General features: G+C 44.0%; 1 protein-coding gene across 1 annotated transcript; it reads right to left on the bottom strand.

The window, feature by feature from the left end:
• Nucleotides 1-571: 571 nt before the first annotated feature.
• Nucleotides 572-7,707, bottom strand: LOC123462875 (ankyrin repeat domain-containing protein 7-like). Its single transcript, XM_045157036.1, has 5 exons — nt 7,508-7,707; nt 5,916-6,030; nt 5,582-5,755; nt 2,713-2,819; nt 572-713 (listed from the first exon to the last, which is right to left on the bottom strand). Exons 1-5 carry the CDS (start codon nt 7,705-7,707, stop codon nt 572-574), a joined length of 738 nt encoding a protein of 245 aa, XP_045012971.1.
• Between the last annotated feature and the right edge of the window lie 11,512 nt (nt 7,708-19,219).

The raw sequence follows: 19,219 nt of genomic DNA, 5'->3' as shown, positions 1-19,219 counted from the left end.
TTCACTGTACATAACAAAAGATTGTAATGTAAAGAATTCCTGAAGTTCTTGGGTGTTCAATTGGCATGCCACACTCAAAAACATATACAAATAAATAAATAAATAAATAAATTATAAAAGAGCAGAATCAGAAAGATAGCTGCCAGAGGAAAGTAACAAGAATGTTTGATAACCCAGTGATTTTAGCATATGCAAGATGTGAGCTTATGTGTACTCCATGTTTATGTGTTATATTTAAAATAAAAGTACAGGATGCTGGAATCCTCAAAGATAACTTTCTTGAAGTTCTTGAGCTAAGCAATGGGAGTATGGCTTAAAGATAGAAGATAGAATATTCACTTAACTCAAGTTCAAGTCCTAGCATTTCAAAAGTCCCTTGCATAGAGTCCTGCATCCATTGTTCCTTCTCTTGAATCATCACTGTGCTTAGTTTCTTAGTGATGATGTGGATATCTCACTGCCATTTCAAATGCCCTCAAGTAGATAAGAAAGTCTCTCCTGATTGAGAAGTTACTGTTTTATAATTATTTTAACACTCATTTGATGGTAGCTACAAGTTCAATTTAAATACTTACATATGATTTTGATTTTTAGCTGCATACTCAATGGCCGTGAGATTATAAGCATCTTTAGTCTTGACAGCCATACCTCTCTCAAGGAGAATCTGTACAGCCTTTCCTAATTCAGATCTAATGGCATAGATGAGGCTGGTCCTAAAATAACGGAGACAAAAGATTACTATTACATATTTTAATAAATATTAATAAATGCATAATTGTATATAATTTGACAGTTTGAAACCATTTGTCTTTGTAGAAATTACCATTTATTAACAAATGCAAAAAGATATGAAAAGATGAGCACAGGTGTAATCTTTGTAGATGCTCCAAGGCCAAGGGAACAAAATAAACAGGAAACTTTTTGTTCTACTTGACATTCCATAGTGGTATTCAAAACTTCATATCGTTCAATGGATAATGACTGTGTGGAAGTTATTTATTGAAAGCATTTAAAGATGTAGATGAGTCTTTCCCTATTTCTTCCCTCGTCTGATGTGATTAGAGTAATTTACAGTCAGCTTGAGGTCAAGAGGGTAAAATCTATCCACATGCTTAAAGCAATAGCATTATTATAAAACCATACCAATACTAACAGTGACAGTAGTTATAGGAATCATAAGTTTCGGCATCTGATCTGGAGCAAGAGACTGAGAGTTCACGCTTGTTCCAGGAAGCCCAGGAGCTGCAAGGGCCTGGTCAAGAGGTGGAGCTCCCAAAGCCTCAATGGTGCAGTGCTGATCTGAGTAAGTGGGTTGAGGGAGGCAGGATTCCACCACCAGGCAGAGGACTCACACTGCATTAGCTGCTGCCAACACAGAGAAAGCCTTAGTGTCATCAGGAGTAGCTCCTCAGCAGATGCTAAGACCACCCGGGCTCTGTCAAGGAACACAGTGCTTGGCAGATGCTGCACCACAACTGCAGAGTCTGCATCTTGGAACTTAACAAAGCAGACATACCAGGAGACTGGCAAAGCTGAGAGGCACAGCATGATGATCTTGCCCATGGAGACCAAGAGAGTCTGCATCTGCTAAAAGCGGTGCTTGGGGACATGTACATCATCAGGATCACCTCAGAGCAGATAGAGGTGCAGGTGCTGCCTCCACCCAGGCCACCACTGAGGCCTAGACTTATAGCATATGGATTACAGCAGATCGGCTCATGGCACCACCACAGCCTTGCTCCTGCTTCTAGTTGCTGGGACAAAGCATCTGGTCAAAGCAGCTAATAGGAGGGAAGTTTTATTTATGTATTTATTTGCCTTACAGTCTTGTGGGGAAACTCCATGATGGTAGGGGAAACTATGGCATGAGCACAGACTGGACATCACCTCTCATATAGCAGGTAGAAAACAGTAGCAGCAAGGCTTAAGAGATAGTGGTTAAGGGGCTTGCCTGCAAAATCTAGGGACCCAGGTTCAATTCCCCAGAATCCATGTAAGCCAGTTGAACTAGGTGGCACATGCATCTGGAGTTTGTTTACAGAGGCTACAGCCCTAGCACATCCATTCTCTCCCACATTTCTCTTTCTCTCTCTCTCTCTCTCTCATTCTCTCTCTGTGTCTCTCTTTTTCTCTGCCTCTCTCTCAAATAAATAAGTAAAATATTAGAAAAAAACAGTAGGAGAGTGAGCTGCCTAACATACAATTTTAAAAGAACTGTATGTTAGAAGCAGAGCTTAAAATATTATAAAATATGGTGCATGCCTTTAATCCCAGCACTCAGAAGGCAGAGATAGGAGGATTGCTTGAGTTCAAGACCACCCTGAGAGTACATAGTGAATTCCAGGTCAGCCTGGGCTAGAGCAAGACCCTACCTCGAAAAACCAAAAATAAATAAATAAATAAATAAATAAATAAATAAATAGTTAATGATTCAATTGTATTGCAAAAACTAAAATAATAAAAACAATTATTTAATTTACAAATATTTAAATTATACCATTCAATTTATGAAATCTTTCATTAGACATATTCATATGACCAAAATGGATTACAACTAACATATACAAGTCCATATCTATAAGGGAATATATATCCTTCAATAAATATTTTCATAGTATCCTGATAAGTCTAATTTTCATCAATGTGATATTTCTAGCAGTAATGACGGTTTCCACTGTAGAAAACACTATGTTCAAACTGTAAGGACTATACCTGTGCACCCTATCACATGTAAAGATGTTGGCATTGTTCTCAATTAAAAATATTGCCATCTCCTCATGTTTTTGTTGAAGAGCCAGTAAAAGTGGTGGCAGTTGCTTCTGTTAAACAAGAAATCAATGATTAGCTGAAAACCTAACACCACCCTATGTACACGAACATCTAACACAGAAATTCAGCAGCGCTTTCTTCTTCTCAACCCACTGCACACTGACACGTGTGCCCCTGTTCTTTAAGTGCTCCACCCTGCCTAGGGTTGCAACATGAACTCAGACTCCCGCAGAGTCCATGCTGAATGATTACTCTTCCTGAAAAAACGCTGCTTCTGTCCAAACATTGATGAGTATTTTTGAGTCAGGTGATGGTTCCATCTAAGCCCACAGCTCCCTGAGGATAGGGCTTCAGATTCAACTCAACAACTCGAAAGCATGGGAGTGATGATTTCATGGTCTCATGTGAAAGATGAGGCAAGCTACTTGTACAGGCATTCATATTTCTGCTATAATCAAAAGCAACATGCATTTTTCAAATACCCCTAATATTTTTTTAGAAAAAAGAAATGAAAGAGACATCCAGTATTTAAGAAATCTCTTTAATTTTGCTTAGTTACTAATTTGTATCTTACTATTATATAATCCAGGTTAGCCTCCTGGCTCAGACACCTGCTTAAGTTTTCCCATTGTGTTGGGATTCCAGGCCTGTGCCATTACTTTTAATTTTTTATTGCAGTTTTATTTAATTACCACTTCATTAGTTGATTTTACAGTAAATAAAAACAATGAAATAATGACCTAACATTCTTGCTTTTCTTATTGTTCTATGTGTATTATTTTTATCAGAAACAAAGTCACCAATTCATCAGTCTTGTTAAGAGACAATTCTGAACAGAATGATACAATTTTGTTTGCAATAATGCACAACTTGGCTGGACTGTAAAAGTGATAAGCCTAGTAAAACTTACAGGATTATTTATTCCAATGAGCATATGTTTAAAATATGGGCAAAGGAAAACATTTTTATGTAAAATTTTCTAGGGCTAGAGAGAATTCTCAGTGGTTAAAGACACTTACTTTCAAAGCCTGACAGCCTGGGTTTGATTCCCCAGTAACCAAGTAATCACTAAGCAATCCTTAATTGCTTAACTCCTAAGCCAACCCTCTAGCACAAATAAACAATTAAAAAAAAAGCACACCTCTAATTGCTAAAATCAATCCCATTGCTAGAAAAATAGTATACAATATACTATTCTTAAACATTTCAATATTTTGTAAACAATAAAATCTGTAACAAAATTCAAACTAAACAGCAATTGTGGACTCAACTATATGTAAAGGCAAAGTAGGTTACAAGAGGAAACACCAAATTGAATCCAAGGCTAACTGATCACACATAGGCCCTGGACAACAGGGACATACAGGCAGCCAATAGTTCTTATTGGATTTACTGAGAAAAACTTTGCAGGGAAAACCTGGCCTTGTACATTCTCAAATCTCTTCTTGTCACAACAGCACATAATGTTAGGTCTGGCTCTTGTCTGGACAGGCAGACAAGCATCACTTCAGTCTCATCTCGAATCCCAGGGCCATTTACTGAACATTTTATTCAATTCCTGGCGTTAGGGGCAGCAGAAGAAATAGAAACTTCAAATATGCAACCTGAATATCCAAAGATGCAATATGAAAGGTCTCTAACTCCCAAGAAGGTATTGCACACCTGAGAGCACAGTTTAGGCCCTTAACCATGCGGCTGTTTCTTAAAGGAAAGGGTAGTATTCATGTGCATTGTTAGTTGTTCCTTCTTATTTTCCATATAATCGTTAAGCACCACCCTGTCACTGTCAGTCGGGTCTCTCCACAGTCCTCCTAAAATCCCTCTCCAGGCATGCCTATGAGTCAACAACTTTCTCAAACTAAGAACTACTACCTCCCCCTTCAATAGCACAATATTAATACATCTTGATTGAATTTTAAAAATCTCTTGATGTTCTCCTTCAATTTTCTTATTTCCAAATTGGCCTGCATATTTCTGATCAATTTTTTCTAGTATTTCTTGCTCAGTCTTACTACTAAGAGGTTAATCACATAATGTAACTTTTGTCAGCAGCATCAAGATATCTAGATTTTATCAATTACTTATGTTTGAGACTAGCTGACTTCTAAGGAAATTTTTATTTCCTGTGAGGACACTTTAAAAAAGAAAAATCATTAGCTTAACAAATAAGAATTCCTCAGAATTGAAGCAGTCCCTCTTGGGGGAGGAAGGAAGCTCAGGAAGCACTGGAAATCAACAAGACCAAGAAAAAGGTTACAAGACCCCACACCTAAGATCATTTGAAGTGAAAACAACTGCTTGGGAAGAGACTCCCACCTGAGCTGCATGAAAGTCATGTAGTGCCTGAGACTCTCCAACCAGCCAAGCTGCCTGCAGGCTGTGCTGTGTGGGTCAGAGATGCAGCCTCCGTGAGTCACTGTGCTGCGGTGGGTTTCAGTGACGTAGCTGCATGGGAGTCACCCGTGCTCCTGTAAGCAACCCTCACCCTGTTCTATACGGAACCCTGATAAGCTCACTGGTTCACCAAAACCGGTTGTGGTGCATTTGTGCTTTGATCTAACTTTTGAGCCCTTTCTGGAGTGACAGATGTTTGTTCTGGTTTTTGCAACATAAGTACTTAACATGAGTGCATGAAAGATAGCTGCCACCTATTATATTTCTTTCAAAGTATCAATGCAAAGTTACACTTGAAATGGATTTTCAAATATTTTCATTCAAGAGAAATGCTTGAGTTTGGAAACTGATCCTAATATATGACTGTGAAAACATATGTACTTCAACTACCTTGGGATTAAATTTGAGTGAATTATACCTCATTCTCCAAGTTAATATCTGCATGATATTGTAGCAGTATTGAAGCAGTCGCTATGTCTGCATTATAGACCGAATAGTGCAGAGCCGTGTTGCCTGCGTTGTCTACGATGTTCGTTTCTGCACCATTTTGAAGAAGGATGGTCACACATGTCTCCTGTCTGCACTGAACAGCCTGTGGGTAGTGGATCAATGAGCAGATGGTCAACTCATGAAATTCAAGATAGACATTCTGCCGACTTCACCAATTAGTTGCTAAAATGAGATAAATTCACTTTTATAATAAGCATTGAAATCAAATGTATATTATTCTGAAGATAATGGTGTCACTATACCTTAATGAGAGGCGTGACATGGTTGCAATCAACTGCATTAACATTGCTTTTCTTCTCCACCAAGAGCTTTACCACTTCAGGATGCCCATATACACAAGCAAAATGAAGGGGAGTCCTGTGGAAATGAGGGGGAATTTGACAAAATTATAGAGCACTACCTCAAAATATATAGCTGCTCTTGTAATTATAAACACTAAATAGCATGTGACACCTATACTTAGTTAATTTTGTTTGTTAATTTTCATCTGAAGGATCCTTTACTCGCCTTTATTTCTAGGTTAAACAAGAGCACTCTGCTCCAGTGAATCATTTTGATGCTGAGAATTAAACACATGGTTTGCTGGCTCTGAGGCAAGATCTCTTGCTGAACATGGTCAAGACTGACAAGTACAAGGAAAGTGCTAAGCAAAAATGGCACCCCAAGGTAAAGTAGAAGGAAATTAACAAAAACATAAGAACACAGAGCCATCTTCTGCCTTCAAAGTTTCATTGTAAGTTCTCCTCATAAAACACATGTATGTGTGAGTGTCCACTGTAGAAATTGGACATTGAATTTTATTCAACGAATTTTGGGGAATGTAGTTGATACCATCTAGAAAGTTTCTCTCTCTATGCACTTGTCTATAGTGCCCATGACATGGTTTTTTAAATATGTGTCTTAAATGGTGTATTCCCTCTATAAATAGAGAAGAAAGTGCCCCCCAAATGGATTTGTAAGGGGACCCAAACTTTATTAGTTTGGCTTCATGTGAAGGTGGGTCTGGCTGTTAGGCCCCTCACAGGTGTTCAGACCACAGGTATGAGGAGGAAGGGGTAGAAAGAAAATGAGAGCCCGGCCAACACTCCAGTGCCTACTCTCAGCAGAGCCAGGGGGCATGGCCTTTTCTGTAGGGCAACTAGCACAATCCATCCCTGGTTAGCTGACCACAGGGGTGAGGAACCTGTAGTAGGAAGAAAGTGACAGCCAGGCCAGCTCTCCCGGACCTGGCCTCAGCAAAACCAGGGAAGCATGGCCTTCTCCCCAGGAACCCTCCTCCTTCTGTCCCAAGCGCACAGGCCACAGGTGTGAGAAGCCTGTGGTGGGAAGAAAGTGACACAAGGGCCAGCCCTGCTGTCCTCAGCACAGCCAGGAAAGGCACGCCCCTCTCCTCAAGGACCTGCCTCCCCCTGAGCCAGATGTGCAGGCCACAGGTGTAAGGAGCCTGTGCTGGGAATAGAGTCACAGCAAGGACAGCCCCATCTCCCCAGGCCCAGCCCACACAGGGAAGGGTGGTCTCCTCGGGTCACTTGCCTCCCACCCAGGTCTGGAAGCCACAGATGTGAAAAGCCTGTGGTGGACAGAAAGTAACAGCAGGGCTGGCCAGCCCTCCCATTATTTAGCACAGCCAAGGAAGGCTCAGCTTTCTCCTCAAGGCACCAGCCTGCCTCCTTCCCAGGCTGCAGGCCACAGGTGTCAGGAGCCTGTGGTGGGAAGAGTGACATAGGGCCAGCTGTTCCCTTCCTGCTCTCAGCACAGCCAGGGATGAGGTGGCCTTCTCCACATGCCCCCCCCCCCCCCCCCCCCCCCCCGCCTCCCTCCAGGGCCCAGTCACCTATTCTTGTGATCTCTTTTGCTCTTGTAAGACTCCTTACAAGACAGATAAACTGACACCAGGTCTGCATATCCTAAGGCTACAGCCTTGTGGATCCTATGCAGAGGCTGGTAGTAGGTGTGGTATTTGGGCACACCGGGACTGGACACCCGCGGATCATCAGAAGTTTTACTCTTGAGGAAGCCAGTGAACTTCTTCATGGTTGTTTCTTCCTGGGGTTCACAGATTCCCCCTCCGTTTTCCCCAACCAATGAAAATACTTAAAAATAAGAATATAACACTTGAAATAAAGCCCCCAATCTAATTTTCAAAGAACTTCGCTTTCGCCCGCCCCGCACCACCACATACACGTCCACCCTCTGCCCCAACCCAATGAAAATACTGAAAAGTAAAAATAAAATGCTTCTTAATAAAAATCCCTGATCTACTTCTATAGTGCTCCTGCTACCAGCACCCAAAATTAAGCCTGCCACAGAGTCCAGCAGGGTCCGCCTTTCAGTAACTGTCCGCAGTTCTGTAACTGTCCACGGGAGCCGCGGGCTACGCGAGCCGTGACTGTCCACGGGAACCCCGGGCTGCGCGAGCCGTGACTGTCCACTGAACCGCGGGCTGCGCGAGCCGTGACTGTCCACTGAACCGCGGGCTGCGCGAGCCGTGACTGTCCACTGAACCGCGGGCTGCGCGAGCCGTGACTGTCCACGGGAACCGCGGGCTGCACGAGCCGTGACTGTCCACTGAACCGCGGGCTGCGCGAGCCGTGACTGTCCACGGGAACCCCGGGCTGCGCGAGCCGTGACTGTCCACGGGAGCCGCGGGCTACGCGAGCCGTGACTGTCCACTGAACCGCGGGCTGCGCGAGCCGTGACTGTCCACGGGAACCGCGGGCTGCACGAGCCGTGACTGTCCACTGAACCGCGGGCTGCGCGAGCCGTGACTGTCCACGGGAACCGCGGGCTGCGCGAGCCGTGACTGTCCACGGGAACCGCGGGCTGCACCTGCCGTGACTGTCCACGGGAACCGCGGGCTGCGCGAGCCGTGACTGTCCGCGGGAACCGTGGGCTGCACGAGCCGTGACTGTCCACTGAAACGCGGGCTGCACGAGCCGTGACTGTCCACTGAACCGCGGGCTGCACGAGCCGTGACTGTCCACTGAACCGCGGGCTGCACGAGCCGTGACTGTCCACTGAACCGCGGGCTGCACGAGCCGTGACTGTCCACGGGAACCGCGGGCTGCGCGAGCCGTGACTGTCCACGGGAACCGCGGGCTGCACCTGCCGTGACTGTCCACGGGAACCGCGGGCTGCGCGAGCCGTGACTGTCCGCGGGAACCGTGGGCTGCACGAGCCGTGACTGTCCACTGAACCGCGGGCTGCACGAGCCGTGACTGTCCACTGAACCGCGGGCTGCACCTGCCGTGACTGTCCACGGGAACCGCGGGCTGCGCGAGCCGTGACTGTCCACGGGAACCGCGGGCTGCACGAGCCGTGACTGTCCACTGAACCGCGGGCTGCGCGAGCCGTGACTGTCCACTGAACCGCGGGCTGCGCGAGCCGTGACAGCCCTTGCTGTCGGAGCTCCACAACTTGGGCAAGCGCGGGGATGGAGCGGGGGAGGGAACGGGGGGGGGGGGGGAGTCAAGAGTGCTTAGTGCGCATGTGCAGATCTCAGCATGTCGAATATGCAGAATACAGATACCATAGAGTGCTGGCATTCTTAATAAAAATCCCCGATCTAACTCTGTAATGCTCCCGCTCCCAGAGCCCAAAATTAAGTCTGCCACAGATCCCAGCAGGGTCCGCCTTTCAGTAACTGTCCACAATTCCGTAACTGTCCACCGAACCGCGGGTTCCCTGGTGTGTTTACTTTTGAGTACTTAAGACCGCCTTTTTCTTTTTTTGCTTGACCATTTACTTTTTTATTTGCCCCCCACCCCCAGTAATTCAGCATTTCTTACTAGGTTAAAGTGGTTCTGTGACCCAGCATCCAAGTCACGAACTCTGTTAGCTCCTCCTCCCACTTATCATCACCTCTTCATCTACTTCCTCCAGGGCCACTTCCTTCACCTCCTGTGGCATTTGTGACCCCTTTGGGAAGTCCCCCACCCAAATCCTCCACATCCCCAAGTGATAGCTCACTTCTGGACGCACATCCTCTCTGCATCATCTCCACCTTCCTTCCCTCGGCCCGTCCTGTCACTCCAGGTCTCCCTCACAGCCACACCTGTGTCAGTTCCCTTCTTGGATATACCCCCTGCACCCTGTCTGATCTTAGCAGAACCACAGCCCAGACTTCCAGGCCCCAGCACTGCAGCCCGCAGAACCCACTTAAGGAAAACTACATCTGGGGAAGGGGGAGGGACAGCGTGAGAGCATGCCCGTGACCAGCCCTGTGCCCCAGATGAGCACAGCAAGGAACGACCAGGAAAGACATGTATATGAAACATTTCAACTACGACAGCGTTTTGGAAATAGTAATGGTCACTTTTATTTACCACTTGTTCTGTTAAGAACTATGTATGGCTTACATAAATGATTATATACTGTTACAAATATCTTCTTTGAAATTGAAACTGGGATCTCAGAAAACCTTACTTCCAAGGAAGAAGAGGCTATGACTAGCGTACTTGGTTGTATGATTCCAGTAGTAATCTTTATTTCCTACTCTATAGCAATTGTTCACATAGGTTCATGGTCACCCCATGTCCGGTGCCAGCTTGTTGCAGGGACCACAGGTCTGTCTCCCACTGTATTTTTCAAAGTTGTCAGGTTCTGAAGTGATGGAGCTCACTGCTCACATTTTCCTTCTCCTCTTTCTGCTGTCCCACTGAGGGGGATCTTTGTCTTGTCCCAGCTCCATGTTGGGGTAGCTGACAGGGCTATTTCTCTAACTATTCCAAGATGGGTCATTTCAGGGAAATCAGTTGTGTATGTTTGCCCCTCTGCACTATGTCAGGAAACCCCATCTCACAGAAATGAGACACCTCCTGCCTGGGCTCCATGACAGGGTAGCTGACAGGGCTCTTTCTCTATTCCAGGACTGGTCATTTCATAGTTATCAGTTTCTACATTTGCACTACGACACCATGTCAGAACACCCCATCTCTCACAGCAATGACCCATCTCTTGTTTTGCCTTCAACTTGGTGAAGACAAGTGAGTGCCACTTGACTCTAGACTTAGTTTTGTCTCATTCTAAAACAGGGCCTCATGTAGTACAGGCTAGCCTCAAATGTGAATTCACTGTGTACCTCAGGCTGCCCTGCTTCAACTCTTGATCCCCTTGTCTGCCTCCAGAGTGCTGGGGTTACTGCACTGTGCCATCATGCTTGGAGGTTGTTAGAATGGATTCTTACACTGAGTTCAATCACATTTGTGCTGGACTTTTGAATGCTTGTCATCAAAAGAATCTAACTTTCCTCTATCACAAAATGAATTTTGGAAGCCGATTTCTGAGACATATCAAAATATTCAGGCCGGGCATGGTGGCGCAGGCCTTTAATCCCAGCACTCGGGAGGCAGAGGAAGGAGGATTGCCATGAGTTGAAGGCCATCCTGAGACTCCATAGTAAATTCCAGGTCAGCCTGGGCTAGAGTGAGACCCTACCTCGAAAAACAAAAACAAACAAACAAAAAAGGTTCAGAATTGCATTTGAAAAATAGCAGACCCATGTGCTGGTCAGAGTTCAAGGCCCATTAGCAACAAGGTGAGGGGTATTAGAAGCAGAAAGTTTCTCTGAAAAAGAATTGGATTTCCATATAAAAAATGTGGGGGCTGCAGAAATGGCTTAGTAGTTAAGATGCTTGCCTACTAAGCCAATTGTCCTGGGTTTGATTTCCCGGCACCCAGGTAAAGCCAGATGCACAAGGTGGTGCATTCTTCTGGAATTTGTTTACAGTGGCTAGAGGCCCTAGTGCACCCATTCTCTCTCTATCTGCCTCTTTCTCTCTCTCTCTCAAATAAATAAATAAACTATTTTTAAAATATGGACTGGGGAGGTGGGTAAGTGGTTAGAAGCACTTGCTTGCACTTTCTGGTGGCCTGGGTTCAACTATTAGCATGCACATAAAGCCAGATACAAAGCATCTGTGATCCCAGTGCATATATGTAAACCAGGGGTAGAAGCTGAAAAATCAAAACTCATGTACAGGCTAGTCTGATGCTTCCTTGCAGTTTGACAGTTTATTTGCATGGGCAAGAGACCCTGAATCCAAGGAAGGTAGAGCATAGACACCATGATGCTGTGTTCTGACCTCCCGCCCCCATGCATGCTGTGGCTCCCATACACACACACACACACACACACACACACACGGGCACACATAAATAAATTTATAAAAACAGTTTTAGGAACCCAGGTGTGATGGTGCACACCTTTAATCCCAGCACTTGGGAGGCAGAGGTGGGAGGATTGCCATGAGTTCGAGGCCACCCTGAGACTACATAGTGAATTCCAGGTCAGCCTGGGCCAGAGTGAGACCCTACCTCATAAAACAAAAACAAAAACAAAAAAAGAAAAGAAGAAAATTTAGGGCTAGAGAGATTGCTTAGTGGTTAAGGCGCTTGCCTGCAAAGCCAAAGGACCCAGGTTCCATTTCCCAGGACCCACGTACACTAGATGCACAATGTGGCAAAATGTGTCTGGAGTTCCTTTGTAGTGACTGGAAACCCCTAGTGTACCCATTCTCTCTCTCTCTCTCTCCATATATATATATATATATATATATATATATATATATATATATATGCACATATACATATATATAAATAATATATATAAATAAAAAATATATAAGTAAATAAATAAAAACTTAAAAATATAAAATAAGACATTTGGAGACACCTGGACAGACCTTTTAAAAACAGACTTGGTGGGCTGGAGGGATGACTTAGTGGTTAAGGCATTTGCCAGCAAAGCCAAAGGACCCAGGTTTGATTCCCCGGGACCCACGTTAGCCAGATGCACAAAGGGGCACATGCATCTGGAGTGCATTTGCAGTGGCTGAAGGCTCTGGTGCACCCATTCTCCCTCTCTCTCTCTCTCTCTCTCTCTCTCTCTCTCTCTCTCTCTCCCTCTTTCTCTGCCAAATAAATAAATAAATAAAAATGAAATATTAAAAAAAACAGACTTGGTAAAAGTTTTTTATCTGTCATAGTCAAACTCTCATGGATTTTTTTTTTATAGCATTAATCACTGTTTTTACCTTAGGGTACTCACTACGGTTAATATCTGGTTTTCAGCTTAGCAGAATTTAGAATCATCATGGGGAAAAAAATTATTGTCTTATCTGCAAGAGACCTGCATGCCTGCACTGTATAAAAGAAGAAGGCTTGCAGAACATTCAGTATGCATCTCTCTCTACTTCCTGCCTGGTAATGTTAGGATGTAGGGCCAGCTGTCTGCTCTTGACATGTTTTCCCCACCAGGACAGACTTCCCTTCAAAACTGTAAACTGAAAATAATTTCCTTCTTTCCTTCCATAAGCTGCTTCTGGTCTTGTATTTTCCTCATCAGTAAGAAGCTAAATGATACAATGCCCTTGTACAATAGTTACAGCACCCAGGAGCTCCTATCTCAATGGCAAAGAAAAGGTTGGTAAAACTTACTGACCAAAGTGTGCTCATGGAAAGCTCAAGAAGTAACTATAGAAGCTGAGGGAGAGTATTCATTTTTGCAGTTTTATTGTTTTCTTTGATGTCAGCATCATGTCCTAACATTTGCTCTATCTCTCAACATATAAGCCATTCCCATCCGCCAAGTGGAACTGCATAGTGAACTTTCCTGGTATGGAGGACCTTGGTTTGCAAGCCAGCCTTGCCTCCCAAGTGGCTGGCTTTATCCAACCTGCTTAGCAACAGTGAGCAGAGCATATCTCCCAAGTGATACTACAAAATATTAGCCTGCCTGAGCTGGCATTCAAAGTTTTCACAAGACCATGGTAAGCAGACCATCTATCACAAGTCCAGGGTATGTACTGGCACATCGCTTACTGTGTCACACAAGAGGAGATGATGTAACCAGCGCTCATGTACAATGTAAACTGTGTGGACTATTTATTCTTAAAAGCCAAATATTTGATCTTGTGGTATAAGTGAACACTTTTACAGTGGTCATTGGAACAGCCTCTCCGCCAAACCTTTCACAAGACACACGTGTCAAATTTTATTGACCTAAGTATTTTCAACTGCTGACACCACTAGATATGATTACATCCTTAATCACTGATCTGTTCATGTTGTCGAAAACTTTGTTTCAAAGTTTTAGTGATGACATGATTGGTTAGTGAACTTTGTTAACTAAGAAGGTGTTGAAGAACAGTTTGGGGACTTAACATGTCCATCAATATTTAAGGGCCTGTTCATGTCACTTTGATCTTGGAGAAGCTAATCTGATTTCCAGAAAATCACAGCTTTTTCAGAATCTGCCATGTCTCAATAACCATTTAAAGTGCCTTTTCAGTTGTAATTTTTAATAAATGAAGTGCTTAATCTAGTTATTAAATGATGTTCAGGAATCAAGTGCCATTTTACCTTATGTTGGCATCAAAAGAGTTCTGGAGTCTGGGTTTTCCATTCCTTTCCTCATTGTTTTGCTGACGGTATTTAATAATGATGGCAATTCTCCTTTCCCTTTTCTACTCCTTGGAGTACAATCAGCTCTAGACTCACTACTGGTGGCAGTGGCAGGGAGTGTGAGTGGGACAGGGCAGGAAGGGAGTACAGCAAGTAGTATGGCTGATCCCCAATCCCAGCAAGTGGGGATTGTTCCCATGTTTGGTGGGGGGGTAGTTTACATGTTCATTCTACCCTACTGAGTACCAAAGGCTTTGGTATGCAATCAGCTCCAGGGCCCTGACTAGTGGCCATATTTTCATTTTAATATTTTTCAAGTTTCTTTCCTTTATCTCAGACCTATTTCCAACTCCTATACTGTCATATTTACATAATATTCTTATCCTTGTTATTAAGCCAGCTCTTATTTTATCCACCACCAAGAATGATGATGTCCACAGTTTGCAAAAGAGAGTGTTATTCATACCATGGGGCCTGCAAATTAGCCTTATCAAGAAAGAAGTTTAGTGGGGAGGTAATATGATGGAGAATGGAATTTCAAAGGGGAAAGTGCGGGGGCGGGGGGAGGGAGGGAATTACCATGGGATATTTTTTATAATCATGGAAAATGTTAATAAAAATTGTGAAAAGAAAAAATAATAAAAATAAAATTAAAAAAAAGAAAGAAGTTTAGGACTGACATGAAGGGAACACCACAACCTGAAATTTGGAGAAAAGTGACTGGATTTTAGGAAATTGGAGGGAACCAAGGTCTGTATGTACCTGAACAAACTGCATGGTGCTTAACAGAATGCATGTTCTGAAACCAGAGACATCTCAGGATGAAGGTCTCACTGGACGAAGGTGCAGACCCAAGTAAAAATCCAATGCAAGAATGGTAACCTTGTCAGAAGCACTATCAGAAGCAAAGTCAAGGGATATATTGCTCAGGACTATGACTCTACAACTGGTAGCAAAGCAAGGATCTCTACCACTGCAGTCCTCATGCAGGTCTTTGCATCTGCTCTCTCAGGACTACTAATTGTAAGGTTTGGGAGTGACCATGGAGACCACTCTGAGGCCAAGATAGAAGTTTCTTTAGGGGGAAAAACATGAGCTGCCAAGACTGACTCTCAAGAGTGGAGCAGTCAGTTTGGGGTTACAGATTGTGGGATTTGTAGGCTCTTCAGTTGGGGGAAGGTGAGGAAGGAAAGGAATTTCGTTGTCGGGGCAGTAAATCTCTATTCTTTACATTAGCCATAGGGTGAGACCAGAAGTCACCCAGTGAGAGATAAGGGGGCAGTAAATCTAGACTTGGAGCCTTGTTAGGCAGGGGAGGGATAATGGCTGGGCAATTTCTTGAGGAACGTGGATGATTCACTTTTCCCTCCTGCTTTAACTCCATTTTGTCCTGACCTAACACTAATATTTTAGCCCCTTCAGAGTGGAGTGGTTATCCTACACATATGGTCCTGGCTTCAATCTTCACATCATCCAAAAATAAAATGTAATTGAACAATACAATGAAAATCTTATAGCTCTGTGTAGGCCACAAGTCAGGATGGTTCCTCAGCCCTTGGCTACACCTGGCATTGCAGCATGCTGGCAGACCGGGGTTTCTTTTGATGTACAGCAGCAAGTGTTCTAGCTGGACTACAGGGCTAGAAACCAGACATCTTTATTCTTTAATATTGTCCAGAGTTACAGATCTTGACCTGTGTGTCTGAGACCCTTGGCCCTAAAGACTTAACCTCCATGGAGTAATTCCATGACCAGGATCTACCCTCTGTCTTCTCCAGATCCCCAAAGCCCCTAACATGTTTTCACCTCAGCTCTCCACTCTATTGTCCTATCTTCACGTGGGCTGCCATCTTCTGGCCATAGTTATTCTTGAATTGTTCAGCTGCCTTACTGCTTTCACAGCTCAACCTAGAAACTTCTTGGGCTTTGCTGATATTGCCATTCTCCTGCTTCTGCCTGAACTACTAAAAGTAGGCAAGAAACCCCACTAGAGAGAATCCTCCTCGTGAGCCTGATGTTGCAACTCCAGGGGCAGCAGCACAAGAAAGTCCTCCCAGGCACCTCCGAGTCAAAGCAGAGCTAGCTAGAGAAGACACGTTTGGAGCAAACCTCCCGTGCAAATGTAGGATTGTGTTTGCACCAATCACAGCCTTGGCTCTCTAGCACCAGCCACAGCAGGCCTTCTGCTAGAGCAGGACATGGGAGAGATTCCCATTGCCCTGCATCTCAATGTTTGCAGAGGATTTGTAGATCCTTGGGGTTTCTGGTAGCATTAACTGTGATACAAACTGTTGAGCCATCACTAGCTGAGGCTAGGCCTTCAGGATCTAGGATCATCAGCTAAGATAGTCCAATAGTTTCCCAAGGTATCCATGGAATGTACAACCTAACAGTGCTGGCCTAAGGATAGTCCTGTTGGCTGCTTTGTGTAGAATCTTTTTTTTCCCATGGCAGCCAGAGCAGTGAAGGAGATTCCACAATTACCAATTAGGTAGTCAAACTGCTCCATGCCTAGATATTAGTTATTCACAGGTAAATACAAATCAGAAGAAGTGCATACAACAGAAATTTGAGAACTTATCCTTACCATGAATAGCGACTTTTTAAAAGTTTCTTAAAAAAAAGTTTCTTTAAATATGTTTAATATTTGTCCAATGCCTGCATCTGTCTCAAAGAGTAAAGGAGGAAACAGTTACAGAAGGACAAACAGAAAAAAAGAATGCTACTTACCACCCTAGAGCTTTGCAGTCACTGAAATTGTCCTTCAGATATACAGGAGAAATTTACTCACAGGCAAAATGTAATCAGTTGTCAGCAGACCTGCCTTGCACAAAATGTTAAAAGTTCAGAAGGGGGCTGGAGAGATGGCTTACTGGTTAACTGCTTGCCTGTGAAGCCTAAGGACCCCGGTTCGAGGCTCAATTCCCCAGGACCCACGTTAGCCAGATGCACAAGGGGGCACCACGTCTGGAGTTCGTTTGCAGTGGCTGGAAGCCCTGGCACGTCCATTCTCTCTCTCTCTCTCTCTCTCTCTCTGTTGCTCTCAAATAAATAAATAAAAATAAACAAAATTTTTTTTTTAAAGTTCAGAAGGAAGTCAGGAACTGGAATCTACATGAAAAGAGGTGGCATACAAAAAAAAAAGGAATATATGATGGCAATTTTTTATACTTTTATTTTGATCAACTGACCCAACATAATATTTTATTTCAAACAATAACAGCAAAATGAATTTAATGATAATAGTTCATGGATATGCACAATTTTTGTAAGGGGCAGGAGAAGAGTTAAGCATTCTCTCTTATAAGGCACCTGCACTAACTGGGAATCAGGATAGTGCTTGAATGTTGTGGTGTTATAGCCAGTTTCCCCTTTCCAGTGTTTGACACACTCCCTTGTTGCTATGGTCCACCTTATGTTGGCCAAGGCTGATGTCCACCCTCTGCTCATGCCATCATTTTCCCCTGCCATCATGGAGTTTCCCTTCGAACCTGTAAGCTAAAATAAATCCTCTTTTTCCCACAAGCTGATCTTGGTTGGGTGATTTCTACCAGCAATGTGAACCTGACTGCAACAGTAAAGTGGTACCGAGGAGTGGGGTTACTACTAGACATCTGACTGTGTGGCTTTGGCCTTTTGGAGCTGATTTTCAAGAGGAAAGTGGAAGGAGTTGAAACCTTGGCCTAAGAGATACCTTGAAGCGCTGTCACTTCATGGACTATTCTGGTCAGAGTTGAAAGACATGAAGGCAGTAAGAACTATGGACTATGAAGTTTGGCTTATGAGGGTGAGAAAGAGCTTTGCTTGGACTGGGCTAGCAGTTTGTGTGACAAGCGTGCTTTTATGCCCGTGTCCTGAGAAGTTGTGCAGGGTTGCATTGTGTAGAAATGAACTGGTATGAGCAGAGGGATATAGCAAAAAAAAAAAAAAAGAAATCTTTGGGCCTAAACTGCTGCCCAATCACTTGCAAATTGTTTGAGAGATTACAGCCTTCAAGACTGGGTCAGCTGACCTGCACTGGGGCAACAGGAAGAATGTAGACTCTTTTGAAGGGGCCTGAGTGCTCAAGGAGTGTCCTGTTCTTCAAAGTCTGCTTTATTTCCCCCTGGATTAACAAATTGGTACTCTACCTGGTATTGAGGAGTATAAGAAATACAGGAAAGAAAGGGTCATTGAGTTTGCAACATGGTCTAGTGTTTTGGAAATGGCCATGGACAGTGTGAAGCAGGTTTGCTGGATGTCTACATAGAGACCCCATGGGGCCATGAGGATGATCTGTAGATTGCAGTGGAGACCCAGTGGAGATGCCAGGACTGTGAGATGGCTGCTAAGGAAAGCTGCCAGCCCAGATGAAGTTTTCCAGGACTGTGAGTAGCCTAGCTGGAGGGGTGGAATTGGAAGTCCAGAGACTTGATGCTGGTTAGAATTATCAGACTTGGAGATTTGTCACTGGCTACAGTTGTTGGACTTGGAGTTACAGTTTGATGTTTGCCCTGGTTATTTTAAATCTTGTATTGGACGAATGTTTCTTTGCTATGCCCAATGCCATCTTCTGCAGTCTGAATGTTTATTCTATGCCATTGTGGATTTGGGGGGGATTTTTTGGTATTATAACAAAGTTAAAAGACCTTGGACTATGGGGCTATATGAACATCATTGGAATTGATAAGAACTATGGGGATTTTTTAAGTTGGACTGAATGCATTGTATTTTATATTATGTGTGGATATCAGTTTATGGGGACCAGAGATGGAATGTGGTGGTTTGATTCAGGCGTCCCCCATAAACTTAGGTGTTCTGAATGCTAGGTTCCCAGATGATGAATATTTGGGAATTAATGCCTACTGGAGGGAGTGGAGGGAGTGTATTGTTGGGGGCGGGCTTATGGGTGTTATAGCCAGTTTCCTCTTGCCAGTGCTTGGCACACCCCCCGTTGCTATGGCCCACCTTATGTTGGCCAGGGGGTGATGTCCACCCTCTGCTCATGCCCTGCCATCATGGAGCTTCCCCTTGAGACTGTAAGCCAAAATAAATCCTCTTTTTCTCACAAGCTGCTTTTGGTTGCTTGATTTGTACCAGCAATGTGAACCTGACTGTAACAAATGTGAACCTGCGTGCTTGTATGCTTATGTCATCCACTCTG

The sequence above is a fragment of the Jaculus jaculus genome, chromosome 8 (assembly GCF_020740685.1).
Source record: "Jaculus jaculus isolate mJacJac1 chromosome 8, mJacJac1.mat.Y.cur, whole genome shotgun sequence".
In the NCBI taxonomy this organism is placed as follows: domain Eukaryota; kingdom Metazoa; phylum Chordata; class Mammalia; order Rodentia; family Dipodidae; genus Jaculus; species Jaculus jaculus.
The sequence above is the reverse complement of the archived record's forward strand: the minus strand, read 5'-3'. Positions and strand labels throughout refer to the sequence as shown.